This window comes from Stenella coeruleoalba (genome assembly GCF_951394435.1).
Source record: "Stenella coeruleoalba genome assembly, chromosome: 5".
In the NCBI taxonomy this organism is placed as follows: domain Eukaryota; kingdom Metazoa; phylum Chordata; class Mammalia; order Artiodactyla; family Delphinidae; genus Stenella; species Stenella coeruleoalba.
This window is the reverse complement of record NC_137150.1, coordinates 99,134,843-99,158,304: the sequence shown is the minus strand read 5'-3', so window position 1 is coordinate 99,158,304 and position 23,462 is coordinate 99,134,843. Positions and strand designations below refer to the sequence as shown.

Sequence of the window (23,462 nt, the reverse complement as noted above, 5' to 3'; positions counted from 1 at the left end):
TGAACGCAAAGTTTCTTGCTAAACAAAATAAAGAAGGTTCTCACTTGAATTTCCACACTAGTTTATCAGAATACCAAATCTCTATATTCTTAAGGGAATTTTTTATTTATTTCATTTAAAGGGGAAGATCTCAAAGAAGAATTCCACTACCTTTTAAACCTAATTCATCTTAAGAATATAAAAAGCGACGAAAGATCTCTTTTAAATGTAATGATATAAAGATGTGGTATCTACTTTCGATTAGGAAATAAAGTACAGATTAACAACAGAATTTCCTGGGAGTTGTAGAAAAGTACCAGAATTACTGAAAATCTCCTCTCAAGTAAAGCTCTGTTCTCATCCATATTCCTCCATTATTTGTAACCTCTGGTTAATCTTTAATTTGTCATGATAAACTTACTGTTGGTTAAGATAATGTTATCAACTCAAACTGTAAATCAGAACAACTGAGATGTGACTTTAAGGTGTTCAACAAAATAATAAAAGGACAACCCTACTTCAGGATTCTAATTTAGTTAGCATCAGAGTCTCCATTTCATTAGAGAGAGATTGAAGGGAGAACTGTCTTTATTCCAAAATAATATATTATTTTAAAGAAAACTCCAAGGACAGGAGAACCTTCATTTTTCATATATCTAAATCAAATTTTATATTTAGTTAGGCATTATTAACTTTGAAGATAAATGTCCTTGTTTTCATTGGTTAAATATGAGCTTTCATGGCAAGCAATATTGATGTGAACATTACTATACAGGTTTTTCTATGTTTATAGATCATCATCCTTAGAACAGTCTTAATTTGCCTTTGTTCTTGAAAGACCAAATATCATTTCACTTTTTGAAATCCTGATAGATGGAGTGAACAGTGCTAAATCATAAAGATGAATAAACAAACACTTTCAAGATTTTTACCTAATTTAAAATGTCCTCTTCTATTGCTTTTATAATAAATTAAAAGTCTCTCTTCCACATTTAGTAACTTGTAGAATGATATCTATGCATTTAGATAGAAATTGTTTTTCTAAAATTTTCACGTAAACACATCTTCACTCAGAGAGAAGCCAGAATATAATTAATTATATTAGTTCATTTTTCAAAGTAGTAACTGATGCTCTTTTTAGAATTATTTACCCAGTATTATCATTTTTTAAGTTGTAATGAAGTTTTTACTTAACTGTGCATGTTTTATTTATTGCCACATAGTAATGCTTAAATAAATCTGCTTAAAATTGTTGTCTTTAGAAGCTCTATGACAAAATTTTTGACCACTCATTTGATAACAGACTTGTAACTGAACAAGCTATTTCATGTTGATGTGATTGATGTGAGCATTGTTAAAACCAATTTGTTTGAAAATCCATTGGTATTTTATCTAGAGCTATTATTGCAATATCTTCAAGAGTATCTTTAAAATAATAGTGACAATATAATAATAATATTCGTGGACAATATAAAAATAAACAGTGACTGAGGCTTTTTAAAATTTCTGCACTGCTTGGAAAATAAGGTTTAACTTGCATAAATGTTTGTCATGGAGGTTTTTAATTTGCTTTAATGGATGTTGTTCTCCCTATGCCATATGTATGTATTTAAAGAAAATTGTATTAATATATTTATACAATGCAAAAATCTCATTTTCTTCTGACAGATATGGAATTTTGATATAATTTTAGGTGTTTTAGGCCTCCAAGAGAAAAAAATCAAAATGTGAGATGGGAGCATTTTTGTTTTTGGTGGGGCACAATACCTGAGTGTTCCTAACAAACATGAATATGGGTAACACTGGACTTTAAAGATTACTATATGTGCTTTGTTTATGATACATTATTAATAATTTTGTTAATCATACTTCATTGTTAGATTGTGTCATTGGAAATTTGAATAACTTTGCACATTTTTCAAACTATACTTAGGTTTAATTTTGTATGCAGTATAAACTTTGACAGCTTAATTTTGACTTTTGATGGAATAATTGTTAATTAACAAGTCTATGTTTCCTAAAATGTTAGTTATATCTTCTAAAATAACCTTATTTTTTAAAAAATCACAGGCAGAGCATGAATGCAGAACATGAAAATGGACCAAGTTCCATTAAAACTGAGGAAAAGGCAAAAAGGTAATATAAAGAGGAGTTTGTGTTAAAACTATTAATTACCTCATTAAAAATAACAAAAAATTAATAGAAAACTGTCTGAAAATTATGTCATGTTACTCTTACTGGTAATTTTGAAGCTAAAATGCATTTTGAGGATGAGAATCTCTAATATAAATAAGTCCACTAATATTTGTTAAAATATGTATTGCTATATAAAATTAGAAAGAAATCTTACCAAAATATCAAAAATTTAAATTTATTTTTTAAAAGTATATTAACAGACTGAATGATCACAATTATTAACATTTCCATACTAATAGTTCTTTTGATTTCTAAGACATATATAATTAAGAATTTGCCTCCCAAAAATTGATTAGACTGTCAAAGCACTTTATACATATCACTCCTATTAATAAAGAGTTTTTCCTTCTGCTTTATTAAATGTAAAAACAGTATATATAAGATGCAGGTAAAAATAATTGAGTTGAAAGGGTAGTCTTTTTGAATCAAGTTATGCTTTTATACAGATACATAAATTTTACACATAGTCTAAAAAATACAGGACCTACATATTAGTTGTACATTATATCTTATGATCTCTAAATGCTTATATTCTTTCAAGGAGATTGCCTTCTCTTTTCAGTTGTTTTAAGTATTAGAAAAAAAAAGGACTGCTTTATATATTTCCATTCAGTCTCTCTAATATTGCTTGTAACCTTCCAATTCTCAGAGAAGTTGCAGCTAAAATCCATAACATAGTGGTTAGAAATTATTATTTTTGAAGCTACTGCTCTTATCTAATACCGGTCATATATTCCATAAAGTCTTCTGGAAAGAGCAAAATCTTTTACTTTCTCATGAATGGAAATACAAAAAGAAAGTCTTCCATTAGACTTTGTATATTCAAAGTACTGTAGTGAACATATATTTTTATAGTTACTTTTCCACTGTTTATTCAATTTTTAAATTTCACCAAATGGGATACTTCAAACAAAGGTAAAAAGCTATTCCATTTTTGCATCAATTGCTTATTTTCTATGGAGTATCCAAAAATTCCTTTCAGGAAGCAAAACATTCCCTTTCCCACCTCACAACTTTGATCACTCTACCATTAAATGAAATAGTTAGGTGTCTGTATTTTAATATAAAGAATAGCAACAACAAAAAAATTATGATTTGTCCAGTTAAAGCTATTTACACTATGGGGAACAGATATAATAAACAAACACAATTAAATCAAGTGTGTTTGCTAGTCCAAAACTGTATAATTCCTAATTTTAAAAATAGTATATATACATATATACTGATTTACTTTAAATGTATATTTATCCATAAATCCATTCATTAATTAACTAATACTTACTAAACATTATCTTGTACAAGTGTCTTATTCTCAACACAGAGGACACAAAGCGACCAAGACAAGCAAAAGCCCCTGTCTCATGGAATTGATCTTCTAGTGGTAAAGACACACAATGAAGAAGTACTGATAAGTGCTATGCTGAAAATTAAATTAATATTGTTACATAGCATGACTGTGGCTTCTTTATATCAAGTGGTAAAGGAAGTCTTCTCTGAGGATGTGATATTTAAGCCGATGTATGAAAAGCATGAAGGAACCAGTCATGAGAAAATCTGGGGGAATTCCAGGCAGAAGGAATAGTTCAATGTGTGAGACTTTAGAGTGTTTGAGGGTAGAGAGAACAGTGTGCTTGGTACAAAGTTGATGAGCCAAAGAGAGGCAAAAATGAGATGGGGGTCAAAGAACATTTATGAGGCTGCTACAGTAGTTTAAGCAAAAAAGAAAAAACAAGGTGGCTTTTGTTAGAGAAGAAGTAGTGAAGATGGAGAGAAGTGGATGGATGTCGGCTATGTTTGAAGACAGGGCTTGCTAATGGATTGGCCCTGAGGGATGAAGAGAGAAAAATTGAAGATAAATTCTACATTTGAAAAATAAGAAATGTAGTCAGTGGTGGTGCAGGAGAAGCAGGTTTGGAGGGAAAAAAAATCAGGAGTTTAATTTTAGCCATGTAATGCCTGAGATACCTGTTAGATATTCAAATGGAGATACTGAGCAGATAGTTGTATATAAGAGTTCCAAGGAGCGATCAGGGCTAGACATCAAGATTTAGAAGCCATCAATATATATATGGTATTTAATGTTTTTAAATCACCTGGGAAAAGCCTGTAAGATAGAGAAGTAGGGCTTGATTGAGATCCAAGGCATGTCAATGTAGAAGTTAGGTGGAGAATTAGAAACCAGCAGAGGACCCTGAGGAGTGTAAGGTAACGTAGAGAACAAAAAAACCAATTGGCCATCTGGATTAAATGCTTTAAGAAGCCAAGTTTAAAGTAAAGAAATGGCCGTTGGGCTTGGCAACATGGAAGTTACTGACGATTTTGACAAGGGCAGTCTCTATGAAGTAGTGAAGTCAAAGCTTGATTGAAGTGGATTGAGAAGATACTTTAGAAAAGAAGGTGGAGTCAGTATCTATACACAACTCTTTCAAGAAGTTTTACCATAAGAAAGCAAGAGGAACAGGGCAGTAGCTGAGTAGTTGGAAGTAGATATGGGGTCAAGAAAGGGGTGTGTGTGTGTGTGTGTGTGTGTGTGTGTGTGTGTGTGTGTGTGTGTGTTTAGAGAAAGGATGCTAGGGAATATTTATATATGAATGAGAATGATCTGGTAGAAAGGGGAAAACTGATTATGCAAGAGAGAATTTAATTAGAAAAGGCTTTGAGAAGTAGAAGGGTTAGGATTCATAGCTTAAGTTGGAAGGTTAGTTTTTGACAGGAGGAGACAGAACTACAATGGGAGGGAAGGCAGAGTGTGTAATATGCAGATAGGTTGGTAGATTTATGGTAGAAATGTAAGGATGTTACTGTGTGAGTAGTCTTACTTTACCAAGAGGAAATAAAAGTCAGTATAAGGAGTGGGAAGCAGGTATAGGCTGGAGAGATGTGTAAGTAGTTGGAAAGGGGGAACACACACACACACACACACACACACACACACACACACACACACATAAACATATATATGTGCATATATAAACATAGTCAATGGGGATTTGTATGTAATACACCACAGGAAAAAGACCTATTGTATAAAATATATTAAAGCCATTTTACTAAATATTTTTGAGACATCTTATTTGGAAGACCTGAAACTGAATTCTGAGCTTTTCCAAGGATGCTGATAACAGAGTCCCCTTTCCATAATGTAGAGATTAAGTGAGGACTTCTCAATGCCATAGATACTTCCCATGTTTTGTTATTTTTGTCTACTACAGTGTAAAAGACAGAAACATCTTGTAGCCATTCTAATTCAAAGCTTATGAAAATTAGTTAATGCTTAAAGATGTGTATTATATATTCAAGCTGTCAATTTTCTCAAAACACTATTTTGAGATGGTTTGAGCCCACATCTGAAATTAAAATAAATAACTAAATAAAGGTAATCAGGCTCTAATCGTTTGGTAAAACAATATTTTATTTTGTTTTGTTTTCATATAAAAACATCTGTCGTTTAGGAGAAACACAAGGGCGATATATTTTTTTTTTCATTGTGCCCTGTCTATCCTATAGGAAGGATGTGACTTTTTCGTTGTGCTTGGAGCTTTATTTCTGGATAGGCTGTATGTAATTCAGTGTGTTGGAATTTATACATGCATATTTGTTCTTTGGATTTGATGTAAAATTAGACTGTGAATAATGGAATAAGATTGCTCTCCATTTTTTTCTGTTTTAGCATAGCCAAAAATGTAAAGATATATGTGTACATATAAATATGCATTTGATTAAACTCAATATTTAAATGGCCATATCAAATATTAAATGGTAGATTTGACAGTTGCAGTGTATTCAAAATAAAAAAGTTATCAAAATCTTTGTAGCACAAATCCTAAAAAGTTTATTTAAATACTAAATAGTACATTTATATTAAATGCCTAGATAACAACTGTCTAGGTTGAGACATTTAGTCCCTCAGAGAGTAATATTTGACTAATGATAAACTGCAGCTGAAAACATTTTTTCTTCCTATGATTTTTAAAATGTATCTCTTTGTAACCTGTCATAAAGTTATTTATCATTAATTATGGATTTAGCACTGTACCCATCTACTCTTGCAAAAAGGGGAAAAGATCTGTTTGTGAGAAGGAAGTGCAGCACTGCATTATTTTTTCTCTTTAGTATTACATCACTATTTAGAGCTTCAATATATGCCTTTCACTCAGGTTCCTTACACAGCCTATGTTCTTTTTTCTGGTTGTATCACAATATGGTAGAAAGATAAACACAGTAAAATGGTGTTTACAACAGAACTGCAATCCTACCTATTATCTACTTCACTATGGAACGAAGTAGTCCAGACTTACTTGAAGGTGGTATTGTTTTCATCTTATAAAATCTACTGTAATATTATGATGTTCCATGTATATTTTCACATGCTGGCATGCTTACAAGTTATAGTGTTATAGAATGCTCAGCTCTCAATGAGGGATTGTTTGCGGTGAATTGCATTACATATGTCATCTATCTATTTGCTGAAAGAATATGGTGTTTAGCAAAACTACCTGCTGAGCAACATAAGATTTTTGTACAAAGTACAAGTTACTAATTATTGTATTTTATTTTTCTATGATTTCCTAAGAGGCATTATCAGGGTCTTACAGATGGAGTAAGCCTGTTTATTAAAATATCTATTAGCAAATAAAAGTTACAGTTCTGGTGGTTGAATTTGTGACTTTTTTATATTGTCGTGTTGATCATATTTAATATAATTTATCTTTTAGTCTATTAAATCTAGATGCTCTTTACATATATTAGTAATTTTGGAGACAAAATCATAGCTGTAATTTTTCACAATAATAGCATTAAGGTCAAGACATAAATTCACATAAGTCACTGTAAATAATTAGTACATATTTTTATAGTGATTTTATATCAGCAAAATATTTTGTGAGATTCAAGTGAATTAAATTGTTCATTGCATAGGTAATACTGTATACAAATTGCAGATGACTGACAGATACACATAATGTACAACTGTCCAAACAGCTTTAGACTATCAATATTTATTCCAAAAACATCCAGTAAATTACCAATCATGGATTTTCTATATTTTTTAAAAGTTTCTGGTAAGAAAATATAGTAAAAGTATCCTGAATTAATCAGAATAGCACTGTACTCACCATATCTCACTCTTCTCTCTTTTATAATTCTTACCACAGTTCCAAAAGCCAGTATGAAATTTAAACTGGTAATAAAGTACTTGAAACTTTCTTTCCTTATACAGGTATCCTAAGAAGCCTTCATACAATTAAGAACCATTTTTAAAGCTTCTTATTCTCATAATAAGGAGACCCAAACTAACTTCTTAAATCAAGTGAAACCAATTTTTATGCTGAGCCTTGAGTGTATTGTTGAGAGCTGTTTCGGTTGGCAAAGCACCAAAACAGCAGATTCAACCATATGAAGTATTCACTTTTTTAAAGATTGTTAGTTTCAAAACTGACATTTTCTAGATTATTGAGTAGATTGTGGGTTTCATGACCACTATTTCATCTCTAATAATAAGAAGCCAACATATCAACTACACTTATCTAAGATAACTACTTACTTAGCTAAATTTTTGTAAGAGAATTATGTACCTTAAGATAACTATTCACTTAGCAAATTTTTAAAAAAGAATTATGTTATCTGCTTAAATTGACTGAAAAGTTGGATATCCAATCTCTCCATTTCATTTCCAGTGTTCACCAAATGTTTTGTACGAAGCAAAAACAGAACTCAACCTAGGGGCAGAAAATATCAACTCCAAACAGGAAAAATTGTCTGTACACTAAAGTTTCCTGAAACATAAGATTTCTACTTAGCTCTAAGGAAAAAAAAAAAAGTCAAAATCCGGCTGTAAGTACTTAGCTTCCAACTTTTATCAAAGTGAGTCACAATACCCAGACACACAGAAAAGTAATTAATACCTCACTGTAAATTCAGTGTCAGAAGTTAAAGGACCACATTTAAAAATCTTACCCATATAATAAAAATTGCAGGACAAAGGAAGATAGGAAATTGTTTATTGAACACCTACTATGTGCCAAACATACACATACCTCTGTTACCTACTTATTCCTCAAAACCACCAGATGAGATATTTAGTGTCTTTTTGAAGGTGAGGAAGCTGAACAATAGAGCAGCGTTAACTGGCCTAAGGCTACACAATAAGGCGGAATATATTTCCATACTCCATTTTTTCAAGGACATTGGTAAGTAAGTTCTTTTGGATACACAACTATAGGTTTTTTTTGTTTTTGCGTTTTGTTAGTTTTCATCTTTCAACAAGAGTCACTAGCCCAGAACATTTTTTTTTCCATTGTAAAAATAACAGAACCGCATTTGAAAATTTGGAAAATAAAAATGCATCCCATGATCATGCAGATACAATCTTTCCCCCATTATTACTTTTATATAATTCCTTCTAGTCTCTTTTTTCACCCTGCTAATCCACTTAATAGGCCGAAATTGATAAGCCAAAGAACAGGTAGGGTAGTAAATATAACACTAGGTAGCTGGAGGGGGTAAAGAATCTCATACTCCTGGCTAACAAAGGAGATAAGTCATTTACTATTACTATAATACCCCAGAGCAATTTAAGAGGGTGGCTAACTTTAAGCATTGGGACTACAGATTCCTGACCACCTGCCGATTTGATTCTGGGGACTGTACTCTAATCGCAGGGGATTATGCCTCGTGGAAATCTCTTCAGGAGATCAGACACCTCAGAAACCAGGTTCAGGCAGACTTCCTTTGCCGAATAATGCCTGTGAGTTTATCTCCTCTCCTTGCCCGCACGAACGGTTTTGCTTCTCCAGGACTCCAGGGTCTCAGGCCTAACATCCTGTTAAAGGGTGGATGCGATGGGCAACCAGGCAATTCTGGCGTACTTCTCGCCCTAGAGCTCATAGTCGGGTCCCGCAGTTGTCGCCACCGCGCTGCGCCCATGCTCGACGTCGACGCAGACTCCTCAGCGCTCTGGGCGCCACAAAGCGCGCCGCTCCCTCTGAGCTGACTTTCCCGAGAGGGCGGAGAGACCATGCGGCGAGAAAGGCCCGAAGCCAACGCGGACGCCGAACACTTCCCAGCAGGCTGTGCGCAAGCCTACAACTCCCATTATGCTCCACCGGGGAACAGCGCGGCTCCTCGCTGGGAGGCGGCAGTTCACCCCTTCAACCTCGCTTACACTTCTTCAATACTGCTCGCTATGCCTCTGGCATTTGGGGGAGCTCTTCAGTCCCTTAACGGGAGCACGGCGGCTGACGCGCTGAGACCTGAGGAGGCGTGGCTCCGCACCGGAAAAACCTCCGGTTGCCCGGGGAACGCCGCGCACCACGGCGCCTGACCCGCCACTGATGCTTGGGCTGAGCCAGAGGCTACCCCTTCACCGAACTTGCGGAGGCGGCTTTGCTCAGGCCCAGGAATCCTTCCTGTGGAGGCCTAGAGAGGAAGGCTGAGGGACGCCCGGACCATATTCCCATTGCAGAGAGGGATACGAGCGAGTGCGTCCATTCCTGTTCTTCAGCAGCTCCCGGGCCCGCAGGACTAATCTCAAAGACCAGGTATCTCCCCAACCCCAATTTTTGTACCCAGCGCCACCCCCCAGTCCCCTCCGCCACCAATTTTAGAATTGCTCTTCCTCATGGTTTTCACTCCGTGTGCTGGTTTCTAATGTGTGAGAACTAGAAAAGAAGAAGTGGGCTATGGACCCCAGAAAACTCATGGAACTGCTTTGGGTGAATTTTTGTTTGATTGGATGGTTTTAACACTACCCGATTTGGGCCTCTTTGCTGTGTGGGAAGTATAATTGAAATTTCATCATCAAAGACTAAAAGCTGAATAAAAATATTTATTGGGGGTAGTGAGAGTGTGCTATAATTCACTCTAGAAACATTTTTAAAGTTACAAAGTACCATTCATGGTGTTTTCTTTGCTCGACCACTCTCTCTGTGTAGCCTACCTTCCAAGCTCGTAACTATGGGTAACATCCTAATTCTTCAGGACTTTTCTGGCAACAAGTTAAAAAAAAAAACTTTACAAAGCAGATTCTGGGACTTCCCTGGTGGTCCAGTGGTTAAGACTCCTCGCTTCCACTGCAGGGGGCCCGGTTCAATCCCTTGCTGGGGAACTAAGATTCCCTCGTGACGCCTGGAGGGGCCAAAAGAAAGAAAGAAAGAAAAGAAAAAGCCGTTCCTCAGATAACAGCCAAGAGAATTTGATTGGCTGGTTTGCAGAGAGAGGAAAACAGTAAAATAAGAAACTGGAAAGGTAGATTGGAGCCAGATTGTGAACAACTTTAAAAGCTATGCATGGAAGTTTAGACTTTATTCTAAAATCCTGAAGTTCTCAATAGTGACTGTACATCAGAAACACTGTGTAGCTTTTTAAAATACAGATGCCCTGATTCCATCTTCAGAAATACTAATCCAGCTAGCTGATTCCAGTGTGCAGCCAGGGTCGAGAATCATGGCTATAGGAGTAGGTTGCTACAGAAAACTTTCACTGTATCTCCTCCTGTGCACTTAGGACATGGTTAATGAATGTCCAGTGACTTAAGTTATCTTGTTTCCTTATTTCATGCAAGCAAAAAGTAAATTTATAAAGATGTATAATTACTAAGAAATAGAAGCATATATAAGGCTCTATGATAGTTGTTTATAAAGCAACTTCAGTAAATGTAATTATATCTCTTAGAACAACTGACTTTTATTTTTTATTTTATTATTTTTTTTTTACATCTTTATTGAAGTATAATTGCTTTACAGTGTTGTTAGCTTCTGCTTTATAACAAAGTGAAACAGTTATGCATATACATATGTTCCCATCTCTCTTCCCTCTTACGTCTCCCTCCCTCCCACCCTCCCTATCCCACCCCTCTAGGGCTGATCTCCCTGTGCTATGCGGCTGCTTCCCACTAGCTATCTATTTTACGTTTGGTAGTGTATATATGTGCATGCCACTTCTCTTTTAAATTGCATATCCCACAGTATTTCAATAACAAGCATCAGGTGTTTGATAATCCATGAAAAAGGGGACAGAAAATCACAATCCGATGTTCTATGAAAAAACAAATATTCACGTATCAAGCTTTTTACAATCAATGCTTTATTGTAGTTGCCCAGAGGGAGATGATATGAGAAGTGGTCATATTTTTTAAAATCTATTCAAAATTGTATGGGAATTGGAAAACAAGATATAAACCTATATCAATATGCTTAGTACAATTAATAACAAAGTGAGTAATAGCAAATTTACCTTGAATTAAAATGGTCTGTGTGAATTGTTTCATGATATCCGAAGGCTAACTTAAAGTAGATTCTACAGATGTCTATCCCTAAGCTGAGATTTAAAGGAATGGGTTGAGTGAGATTTGAATCTCCAACACAAGGAGAGAAGTCGATTCAAGCGGCACAAATGGAGTACCTGAAGTCAAACCCATCCCTTGGGTAAGACAACTGTGGCCCCATGTTTGGGTGGGGCGCTTTACCTTCTCTTTCCTGCACATCATTGGAATTCAGTTTTGAAATTTCTGTCCATAATGATCTCTGAAGGGGCCTAAGCAAAACTAATGATGCAGCCACCTTTCAGATGCAGTTGTCTTGGAAGCTTCTTATTATTTAGGTTGCTGAATCCTCATCCTTCAAGGTATGGTCTTGCCTTTTTGGTGTGGAATAAAAAATACTGAAGGAGCTGTAAGATGACAAGCTTCTGGAACCTTAGATGGAGATGAGAATAAATCAATTAAATGAAACTGATATTTAGAGGGTTTTTTGTTTTGTTTTGTTTTGTTTTTTAAGAGAACTTTGAAAATGGTGGTTTGGAGAGTAATAGGAAATGTTTGGAATACAGGTGTATTGTAGTTACTGCTGTAGCAGTCCCTGCAGCAGTTGAGGGCTGGCAAAAGTGGTATCTCTCTTCTCCCACCACATAATAATGTTTTGGGAGGTGGGGGTGGTGATGGACCCAAAGGAAGAACCTTTGGAAAGTTTCATTTGGAGACCTGAAGTCTAAATCTAACAGTACCTTAGAAGGGTATGAATAGCCATAAAGTTATCACATAGCCAGCAACGCATCATCAGCAGTTTTATCGGACTTCAAAATGCTTGTGTTTGGATTACTGATGGAGTTTTTTTGAAAGTTTGCATTGGAAAGATTTTTTTTTCCAAAGAAAGAATTGATAAACAAATGAACACTTCAGGGACAAGTTAACAAAGAAACTTTTATGATATTTGAGAAAATGAGATGAAAATGTAAGATTGGTATTTACATTCATATTCTTTACTAGTACACTAGTTAAAATTCTTTTAAAATGATACTTAACAGGATAGTTCATGTAAGTTATAGTTTCAAAGAAACAGGTATTTATTAAGGTTCAAATTGTGTGTGTGTTTTATATACAACCTTCTTCCCAAATGGATTTGTGGTGACTTACAAAGATATACGTAAGGACTAAGGAAAAATTAAGATAAATATATCAGTTAGGATTTTTTGTTTCTTTTCATAGAAGACATAACCTAAACTGGATATAATCAAGCAAAGAAACAAAAATGGTGAATTTAATGTTTATTACTTTGTATTATTGCAAACTACAAGGGGACTGGCTTTAGAAAAAGATTTGACCAGTGGCTCAAATGATGTAGCCAAAATCTCAGTTATTCTCTGTTATTCTGGTCTGCCTTCTACTTTCTAAGCTTCAGCATCAGGCTCACATGAACGCCATTGCCCATCATTGTTCCAGATTTCCAGAAAAGGGTGCAAATATTCTCAAGTATCACAAATGGCAGACTCCACATGATTCTGAGTTTAACCACATTTTCTTGTTAAGTATTATATGTTACGATGAGAAATGTCCAGTTACTTCAAGGGCATTATTGTGTGTTGCCAGGTGTTATTATCCGCCAATCTGCATTTCAGTTAAGACTCCTTTCTGGTAATCAGCTTAAACTCTGTTTACTAAATGCAAAGCTACATTGACATGGTTTTCACAATATCACTGTGTCTTTAAATTCTGAAATTTGGGATACATATGCTCATATTTTCTATTCTTAAGGTGCCTGTGGGTAATATATCTTTTTTTTTTTTCCCCTGACTTGCAGCTGGTTTGTAAATACTTGACTCACATTATGGGATTGCTAGACAGACTTTCAGGCTTGCTTGGCCTGAGGAAGAAGGAGGTTCATGTTTTGTGCCTTGGGCTGGATAATAGTGGCAAAACAACAATCATTAATAAACTTAAACCTTCAAACGTAAGTATATTTATTAGATACTTTGTGTATTTTCTTTTTTTTAAAGGACTGTTTTTATTTTTTATAATCCATTATTTTTTTTTATTGGAGTAAATTTGCTTTACAATGTTGTGTTAGTTTCTGCTGTACAATGAAGTGAATCAGCTATATGTATACCTATATCCCTCCCTCTTGAACCTCCCTCTCCTGCTTCTCCCACCATCTAGGTCATCACAGAGAACCAAGCTGAGCTCCCTGTGCTATACAGCAGGTTCCCACTAGCTATCTATTTTACACGTGGAAGTGTATTTATGTCAAACCTAATCTCCCAAAAGTCGTCCCACCCTCCCTTTCCCCCCATATCCACATGTCCATTCTCTACGTCTGCGTCTCTATTCCTGCCCTACAAATAGGTTCATCTATACCATTTTTCGAGATTCCACATATATGCGTTAATACACAATATTTGTTTGTCTCTTTCTGGCTTACTTCACTCCGTATGACAGACTCTCGGTCCATCCACGTCACAAAGAACCCAATTTTGTTCCTTTTTATGGCTGAGTAATATTCCATTCAATATATGTACCACATCTTCTTTATCCATTCATCTCTCATTGGACACCTAGATTGTTTCCATGTCCTGGCTCTTGTAAATAGTGCTGCAGTGAATATTGGGGTGCATGTGTCCTTTTGAATTATGGTTTTCTCTGGGTATATGCCCAGTAGTGTGATTGCTGGGTCATATGGTAGTTTTATTGTCAGTTTTTTAAGGAACCTCCATACTGCTCTCCATAGTGGCTGTATCAATTAACATTTCCACCCACAGTGCAAGAGGGTTCCCTTTTCTCCACACCTTCTCCAGCATTTATTGTGTGTAGATTTTTTGAGGTTGGTCATTCTGACTGGTGTGAGGTGATACCTCATTGTAGTATTGATTTGCGTTTCTCTAGTAATTAGTGATGTTGAGCATATTTTCATGTGCCTCTTGGCCATCTGTATGTCTTCTTTGGTGAAGTATCCATTCAGGTCTTCCACCCATTTTTTAATTGGGTTGTTTGTTTTTTTGATATTGAGCTGCATGAGCTGTTTATATATTTTGGAGATTAATCCTTTGTCCATTGTTTCCTTTGCAAATATTTTCTCCCATTCTGAGGGTTGTCTTACCATCTTGTTTATGGTTTCCTTTGCTGTGCATAAGCTTTTAAGTTTAATTAGATCCCATTTGTTTATTTTTGTTTTTATTTTCATTACTCTAGGAGGTGGGTCAAAAAAGATCCTGCTGTGGTTTCTGTCAAAGAGTGTGTTTCCTGTGTTTTCCTCTGAGAGTTTTATAGTATCTGGTCTTACATTTAGGTCTTTAATCCATTTGGAGTTTATTTTTGTGTATAGTGTTAGGGAATGTTCTAATTTCATTCTTTTACATGTAGCTGTCCAGTTTTCCCAGCACCACTTATTGAAGAGGCTGTCTTTTCTTCATTGTATGTTCTTGCCTCCCTTGTCATAGTTTAGGTGACCATAGGTGCGTGGGTTATCTCTGGGCTTTCTATCCTGTACCATTGATCTATATTTCTGTTTTTGTGCCAGTACCATACTGTCTTGATTACTGTAGCTTTGTAGTATGGTTTGAAGTTGGGTAGCCTGATACCTCCATCTCCGTTTTTCTTTCTCAAGATTGCTTTGGCTATTCAGGGTCTTTTGCGTTTCCATACGAATTGTAAAATTTTTGTTCTATTTCTGTGAAGAATGCCATTGGTAGTTTGATAGGGATTGCATTGAATCCGTAGATTGCTTTGGGTAGTATAGTCATTTTTGCAATAATGATTCTTCCAATCCAAGAACATGGTATATTTCTCCATCTGTTTATGTCATCTTTGATTTCTGTCATCAATGTTTTATAGTTTTCTAAGTACAAGTCTTTTGCCTCCTTAGGTAGTAGGTTTATTCCTAGGTATTTTATTCTTTTTGTTGCAATGTAAATGGGATTGTTTCCTTGATTTCTCTTTCTGATTTTTTGTTGTTGGTGTATAGGAATGCCAGAGATTTCTGTGCATTAATTTTGTATCCTGCAACCTTACCAAATTCATTGATTAGTTCTAGTAGTTTTCTGGTGGCATCTTTAGGATTTTCTATGTATACTATCATGTCATCTGCAAACAGTGACAGTTTTACTTCTTTTTTTCCAATTTGTGTTCGTTTTATTTCTTTTTCTTCTTTGATTGCTGTGGCTAGAAATTCCAAAACTGTGTTGAGTAAGAGTGGCGAGAGTGGTCATCCTTGTCATATTCCCGGTCTTAGTGGAAATGCTTTCAGTTTTTCACCATTGAGAATGATGTTTGCTGTGGGTTTCTCCTATATGGCCTTTATTACGTTGAGGTAGGTTCCCTCTGTGCCCATTTTCTGGAGGGTTTTTATCATAAATGGGTGTTGAATTTTGTCAAAAACTTTTTCTGCATCTATTGAGATGATCATATGGTCTTTATTCCTTAATTTGTTAATTTGGTGTATCACATTGATTGATTTGCATATATTGAAGAATCCTTGCGTTCCTGGGATAAATCCCACTTGATCATTATGTATGATCCTTTTAATGTGTTGTTGGATTCTGTTTGCTACTATTTTGTTGAGGATTTTTGCATCTATGTTCATTAGTGATACTGGTCTATTTTATTTTTTTTGTGATATCTTTGTCTGGTTTTGGTATCAGGGTGATGGTGGCTTTGCAGAACAAATTTGGGAGTGTTCCTCCCTCTGCAATTTTTTGGAAGATTTTGAGAAGGATTGGTGTTAGCTCTTCTCTAAATGTCTGATAGAATTTGCCTGTGAAGCCACCTGGTCCTGGACTTCTGTTTGTTGGAAGATTTTTAATTACAGTTTCAATTTCATTACTTGTGATAGGTGTGTTTATATTTTCTAATTCTTCCTGGTTCACTCTTGGAAAATTGTACCTTTCCAAGAATCTGTCCATTTCTTTGTGCTTGTCCATTTTATTGGCATATAGTTGTTTGTAGTAGTCTCTTATAATCCTTTGTATTTCTGCGGTGTCAGAAGTGATTTCTCCTTTTTCATTTCTAATTTTACTGATTTGTGTCCTCTTTTTTTCTTGATGAGTCTGGCTAAATGTTTATCAATTTTGTTTATCTTCTCGAAGAACCAACTTTTAGTTTTATTTATCTTTGCTATTGTTTTCTTCATTTCTATTTCATTTATTTCTGCTCTGATCTTTATGATTTCTTTCCTTCTACTGACTTTGGGTTTTCTTTGTTCTTTCTCTAGTTGTTTTACGTGTAAGGTTAGATTGTTTTGAGACTTTTGTTTCTTGAGGTGAGATTGAATTGCTATAAACTTCCCTCTTAGAACTTCTTTTGCTGCATCCCATAGATTTTGGGTTACGGTGTTTTTGTTGTCATTTGTTTCTATTTTTTTTTTTAATTTCTTCTTGATTTCTTCAGTGATCTCTTGATTATTTAGTAGTGTACTGTTTAGCCTCCATGTATTTGTATTTTTTGCAGTTTTTTTCCTGTAACTGATTTCCAGCCACATAGCATTGTGGTCAGAAAAGATGCTTGATACTATTTCAGTCTTCTTAAATTTACTGAGGCTTGATTTGTGACCCAAGATGTGAACTATCCTGGAGAATGTTCCATGTGCACTTGAGAAGAAAGTGTATTCTGCCACTTTCAGATGGAATGTCCTATAAATATCAATTAAATCTATCTGGTCTATTGTGTCATTTAAAACTTGTGTTTCCTTATTTATCTTCTGTTTGGATGACCTGTCCACTGGTGTAAGTGGGGTGTTAAAGTCCCGTACTATTATTGTGTTACCGTCGATTTCCCCTTTTATGGTTGTTAGCGTTTGCCTTATGTATTGAGGTGCTCCTATGTTGGGTGTATAAATATTTATAATTGTTATATCTTCTTCTTGGATTGATCCCTTTATCATTATGTAGTGTCCTTCCTTATCTCTTGTAACAGTCTTTATTTAAAAGTCTATTTTATCTGATACGAGTATTGCTACTCCAGCTTTCTTTTGATTTCCATTTACATGGAATATCTTTTTCCATCCCTTCACTTTCAGTCTGTATGTGTCCCTAGGTCTGAAATGGGTCTCTTGTAGACAGCATGTTTATGGTCTACTTTGGTATCCATTCAACCAGTCTGTGTCTTTTAGTTGGAGCATTTAATCCATTTACATTCAAGGTTATTATCGATATCTGTGTTCCTACTACCATTTTCTTAATTGCTTTGGGTTTGTTTTTGTGGGTCTTTTTCTTCTCTTGTGTTTCTTGCCTAGAGAAGTTCCTTTAGCGTTTGCTGTAAAGCTGGTTTGGTGGTGCTGAATTCTGTTAGCTTTTGCCGTTGAATCTGAATGAAATCCTTGCTGGGTAGAGTAATCTTGGTTGTAGGTTTTTCTCTTTCATCCCTTTAAGTATATCCTGCCACTCCCTTCTGGCCTGCAGAGTTTCTGCTGAAATATTAGCTGATAACCTTATGGGGATTCCTTTGTATGTTATTTTTTGCTTTTCCCTTGCTGCTTTTAATATTTTTTCTTTGAATTTAGTTTTTGTTGGTTTGACTAATATGTGTCTTGGTGTGTTTCTCCTAGGGTTTATCCCATATGGCACTCGCTGTGCTTCCTGGACTTGGGTGACTATTTCCTTCCCCATGTTAGGGTAGTTTTCCACTGTAATCTCTTCAAATATTTTCTCAGACCCTTTCTTTTTCTCTTCTTCTTCTGAGACTCCTATAATTTGAACGTTGGTGCATTTAGTGTTGTCCCAGAGGTCTCTAAGATTGTCTTCAATTCTTTTCTTTCTTTCTTCCTTATTCTGTTCCTTGGCAGTTATTTCCACCATTCTGTCTTCCAGCTCACTTATTTGTTCTTCTGCCTCAGTTATTCTGTTATTGATTCTTTCTAGTGTGTTTTTCATTTCAGTTATTGTGCTGTTCATCTCTGTTTCTTTGTTCTTTAGTTCTTCTAAATCTTTGTTAAACATTTCTGTATTTTCTCAATCTGTGTCTCCATTCTGTTTCTGAGATTCTGAATCACCTTTACTGTCATTACTCTGAATTATTTTTAGGTAGGTTGCCTATTTCCTCTTCATTTATTTGGGCTTGTAGATTTTTTACCTTGCTCCTTCATCTGAAACATATTTTTTTGTCTTCCTTTTTTTTTTTTTTTGATGGGTGGGATTGTGTTCCTGTTTTACTGGTTGTTTGGCCTGAGGCTTCCAGCACTGGAGTTTGTAGGCTGTTGGGTGGAGCTGGGTCTTGGTGCCGAGATGAGGACCTCTGGGAGACCTCACTCCAATGAATATTCCCTGGGGTCTGAGGTTCTCTGTTAGTCCAGTGATTCGGACTCAGAGCTCCCACTGCAGGAACTCTGGCCTGACCCCCATCTTGTGAACCAAGATCCCGCAAGATGTGTGGGGCAGCAAAAAAAAAAAGAAAGAAAGAAAAGGAGCAGAACGATAACAAAGAGTAAAAAATAAAATTAGATTAGAAAACTAACAGATTTGTTAGAAAGAATAAAAATATAGTTGAAACAACAATGGAAGGTAAAACAGAGCCACAATAGTAAGGAGAAAAAGAAAAAAAAAAATCCGGAAAAAGCCTTGGCTGTGGGGCGTAGGGAGTAGGCAGGGGCTGGTTTCAGGTGGGGGCGGGGCCTATGCTTAGGACCAACAGAGCAGGAAAAGGCCCTGGAGGTGCTGGGTGGGTGGGGCGGTGAGTCTTAGGCTCAATGCAGCAGGAGGAGCCTCAGCAGGAGGGGCCCAGGCAGTGCCTCTGGCCTTGGAGGGTGGAGGACCTGGTCCAGGACCCCAGCAGGCTCACTGGGCCCTAGTGGGCAGGGGAAGTGCTAAGCATATTCCCCCCAATCCTCTGATCCTGGAAGGACCCTCCCCATTGGCCTCTCTTCTTTTCCCCTCTCCCTCCCTCTTATGCCCCTGGGACCCACACAGCCAGAGGAGATCCCGGAAGGCAGAGGACCAGACCTGGAAGCCCAGCAGGCTTCCCGGGGCCAAGTGGGCGGGGGAAATGCCCACAGTGCCTTCCGTGATCCCCTGGCCCCAGATGGTCTGCCTCTCCTCCTCTTTCCCCCTCCTCCCTCCCTCCCATTCTCCTAGGACCCACAAGGCTGGAGGGGGCCCTGGAGATCAGAGCACCAGGCCTGGGAGCCCAGCAGGCTTCCCGGGGCCCAAGTGGGTTGTGCGGAAACGCTGGCTGCACGTCCCCTGATCCTCTGGCCCCAGAGGGCCCCTCCCTCCCGCCTCTCCTCTTCTCCCCTTGCCTCCCTCCTATGCTGCTAGGACCCACGCTGCCCGGAGGGGGCCTTGGAGCCCAGCAAGCTTTTTGCGGCCAAGTGGCCAGGGCATAGACCTGTCGCACTTCCCTGATCCTCCAGTCTGGAAGGGCTCCTCCCACCCACCTCTCCTCTTCTTCCCCTCACCTCCCTCCTATGGCTCTAGGACCAACGGGGCCTTGGAGGGTGGAGGACCCTGCTGAGGAGCCCTGAGGGCTTCCCAGGGCCCGACTGGGCAAGGGAGACGCTAGGTGTGCTCTCCCTGATCCTCTGAGCCCCCCCCCCCCCGAAGCTCCCTCCAGGCATGGGAACCCCTCCCCTCTCCCACCCACCCCTCAGGTGCACCAGTCCTGTCTGGCCTCCACTTCTCCTCCCTGCTCAATCCCCCCTCATGCTACCCAGTTGCTTGGGGGTTCCTCCCATCTCCTAGGGCATTGAGGTCCCCCACCAGTGTCCAGCAGGCACCCTAGTTGTGGAGAAACGCGAACTCCGCGTCCTCTCCTGCCACCATCTTGACTCCACCCCCTGTATTTTCTGCTAAAGAAAGATAAGGCAGGATTATTTTGTTTGCCATTGTAACTTCATTATCATGTTATGAAATCTTGTCAAATTCGTGGTACCTTAAATTAATAAGTATCAGCCAGCCATAATTTGCAGTGTATTTTATGCAGGTAGGTAGGTAAATCTTTATTATTTAAACTGGAGTATTTTCCAAATGTCTTTGCTTCTCAGATGATCTTCACAAATTTGTGGAATTTACTTTCAGGTAGCATTGCCTTCTTTTTGGCTCTCTCTTTACAAGAAGAGCAAAGCAAAGGGAAAGGTGAATCATTTTTATAGGTTCTAGGATAATTAGACAGTTTCCCAGGAGTGTGGTATGCATATCAGTAGTAGCAAGCAAGATGACTGAGTCATTTACATAGTAAGTAATGGAACATATTATTTTAATAACTGAAATATATATAAAGCTAGCACATCTACCACATAATGCATGAGTTACAGTTAGGTTCTGCTGCATATAAAGAAAACCCACATAACAGTGGACTGCATAAGATACTTATTTTTCTGTCATCTAAATAAGTCCAGAAGGGTATTCCAAGGCTGGTGTGGCAGCTGCATGGTCCAGGCATCTTCCATCTTTCTGCTTTGATATCCTTAGTGCCTGGTTTTCTTCAAGATCCTCAGGATCTCCACATGGCCACCTTAGTTAACTATCTTATCTATATTCTAAATCACAGGGATGAGAAAAGAACAGGGCAAAAGAATAAGCCTTCTTGCTAAATAAGCCCTCTTTAAAGAGCTTACCTAGAAGCCCCAACTGATGACTCTTTTACCTCATTGGCTGAGGCTGGATTTTTTTTTTTTAGGCAGGACATATTGCTGCCTCCATTAGTAATAGGGGTCCTGTAAGTATGAAAGAAGAGGAGAGTGGATATTGGGTAGACAGCTAACATTTACAGTTGTAAGTACTTTTATCTAGGTAAAAACCATTAGTCAATCAATGAAAAATGCTGAGTAAAAATTAATATAGACTGCATACAGACAGAACAAAAATTAGGAAGCTGGTACTCTTAATGACTGAATGGCTGGAGAGTGGGAAGCATTGCTCCTAAATATGGTAATTGAAGGTGGACTTCAGTGCCTCCAAACAGTGCTTCAGGTTGAGCAGAATGAGAAGCCTTACTGCCTTTTTTTTTTTTCTTTCTCCCAACGGCTTCAGTTATACTTCTGTTTAGTTCGAGATTGCTTTGGAATTACAAAAATGCCATTATTTCTTTTCTTCTGGTCATCATTCCCTTCTTCTATGTGAGTGAGTTTGCCATGTGAAAACAACTAACTGCTGGTGTATTTTCAGGTGGGAGTTTGAGGCAGCCGTGATAAGAAGTTGAAAATGGATTTGCAAAGCAATTTAGGTGTTTTAAGGGGCTCCCCAGCCAAGCTGGAAATCAGCTGAGATATACATGCTGAAGTCAGGCAGAGATAAAAGCTAGCAGTTTTATTGAAAAAGGTGATTGTGGAGGGCAAGGCTTAGGTCTGGCCAGAGGACTTGCTAACACTCTAGGTTATGATTCGTGTCCCAAAATTCAAGCTTTCCTACGCAGGGAAAGATCCTGCTCATCTAGGTTTACTGCATGCTTAAGAACAGGTGAGAATGCATGGTTTCAAGAAGCATGTGGCTCTCAAAGAGACAGAGACAAAGAGAGAGGCAGAACCAAGGATGTCGGTTTCCATTTCATAAACTGAGAAGTCAAAGAAGTCTCTTTTTTTTTTTCCCCTATGAAGAGGAATAAATTTGGAGAGGGGAGACAGAGTAACTAGAAGTATTATTTTAATGGATTTCTCTCTATATAGAAGCAGAGAAAAAGAGATTCTTCCCCAATAAGGAAAAGAACAGGTCAAAAAGTCCATATACATTGGAGTCTGTCTCCTGACCTAGGTGATTATGAGAGATTTCTTTAACAGTCCTTGAGAGGAAGATATAGCATCCTACCCAATTGAATGGGGTCTGAATTGAATTTAGAGAATGATGGATGTATGGTAAAAACAGAACCACGTGCAGCTGTGCTTGGGTCCATAATTAGTTCCATGGATCAGCTATCAGCAGATCAACCTGGGCTAATAGTTAAACTTAGTGGCTGGTGACCTGCACTTCTGCAGGTAAGGCTGTGAGCAAGATTATAAGGAAATTCTTTAGGTAGGGTCCTTTAGGTCCTATCCTATAGGAAATATTTCCATTTTTCTCCACGTGAAGGAATATCCTCAAAAGTAATTTTTTTGTAAAAGTAGTCTCAAATAAGTACAAAATGATTGAAACCAGAGCCACAGTTAATAGCCCCAAAGTGGACCAGCCCCCCCAGTGCCTACTATACTCAACTTGGCAGAAATGTCATTCAAAGAACAAAACAGAAATTACATTATCTTTTTCCATCATCCCCAACAGTATAGTGACCTTCTGTCCCAAGACATGGTTATTACCGTAGGGATAATCTTTGATATGGGTGGGAACAGCTTTCTTCTCTAAACATTATTGGTCATTTGTTTGGGGTAGAAGGGGAAGGAGGCAGCATGAGCTCAGTCCATCATCTTGAAATATTCTAATATCCCAATTTCAGACTAGTCCTGTGAAAGTTCTACTAACCCTGCCTAACACACCACATTAGTCAGGGAGAGTCCTCAGGAAAACCTAGGCTTGCAGCCAATAAGTAAGACTTTTTAATTAATCTTGTTTTGCTTTCCAACATACCTATCTCTCTGCTACCTCTGATGAATTATGGAACTAGCCTAGACTATCTCCAGGGCTATTATTAAGGAGATAGCCTAATTTCTGACACCACTTCCTGAGCCTTAATCTTTAGCAACTATCCTGTCTCCTGAGAACAATTGACCTCTACATCCTGAGAGCAGAGTAAGTTGCTTTACTTTAAAAAAATTTAAAAAACAACTTGGTGAGAGAAGCCAAGAGGACACTTGAAATGGGACTTCTTAAAAACCCCAAAACCTCTGTCATTCAGGCACAGATATAACACTTGCTTCCTCCCTACCTTTGAACTCAAGAAAAGTGTCTTGTGAGCTTACATCCACTATGAGAAATTCATTATTTTTTTTTTACATCTGTATTAGAGTATAATTGCTTTACAATGGTGTGCTAGTTTCTGTTTTATAACAAAGTGAATCAGTTATACATATACATATGTTCCCATCTCTCTTCCCTCTTGCGTCTCCCTCACTACCACCCTCCCTATCCCACCCCTCTAGGTGGTCACAAAGCACCGAGCTGATCTC

At 37.4% G+C, this 23,462-nt stretch overlaps 1 protein-coding gene across 1 annotated transcript in view; it reads left to right on the top strand.

Annotated features, from left to right (window-relative positions):
* The first annotated feature begins 9,386 nt into the window (after window positions 1–9,386).
* ARL6 (ARF like GTPase 6) overlaps window positions 9,387–23,462 on the top strand; it is a 51,510-nt gene continuing 37,434 nt past the window's right edge. Inside the window, exons 1-2 of the mRNA XM_079921486.1 lie at window positions 9,387–9,713; window positions 13,248–13,397. Coding sequence (XP_079777612.1) covers window positions 13,275–13,397 — 123 coding nt within the window. The 5' untranslated portion in view covers window positions 9,387–9,713; window positions 13,248–13,274. The remainder of the gene's footprint in view (window positions 9,714–13,247; window positions 13,398–23,462) is intronic.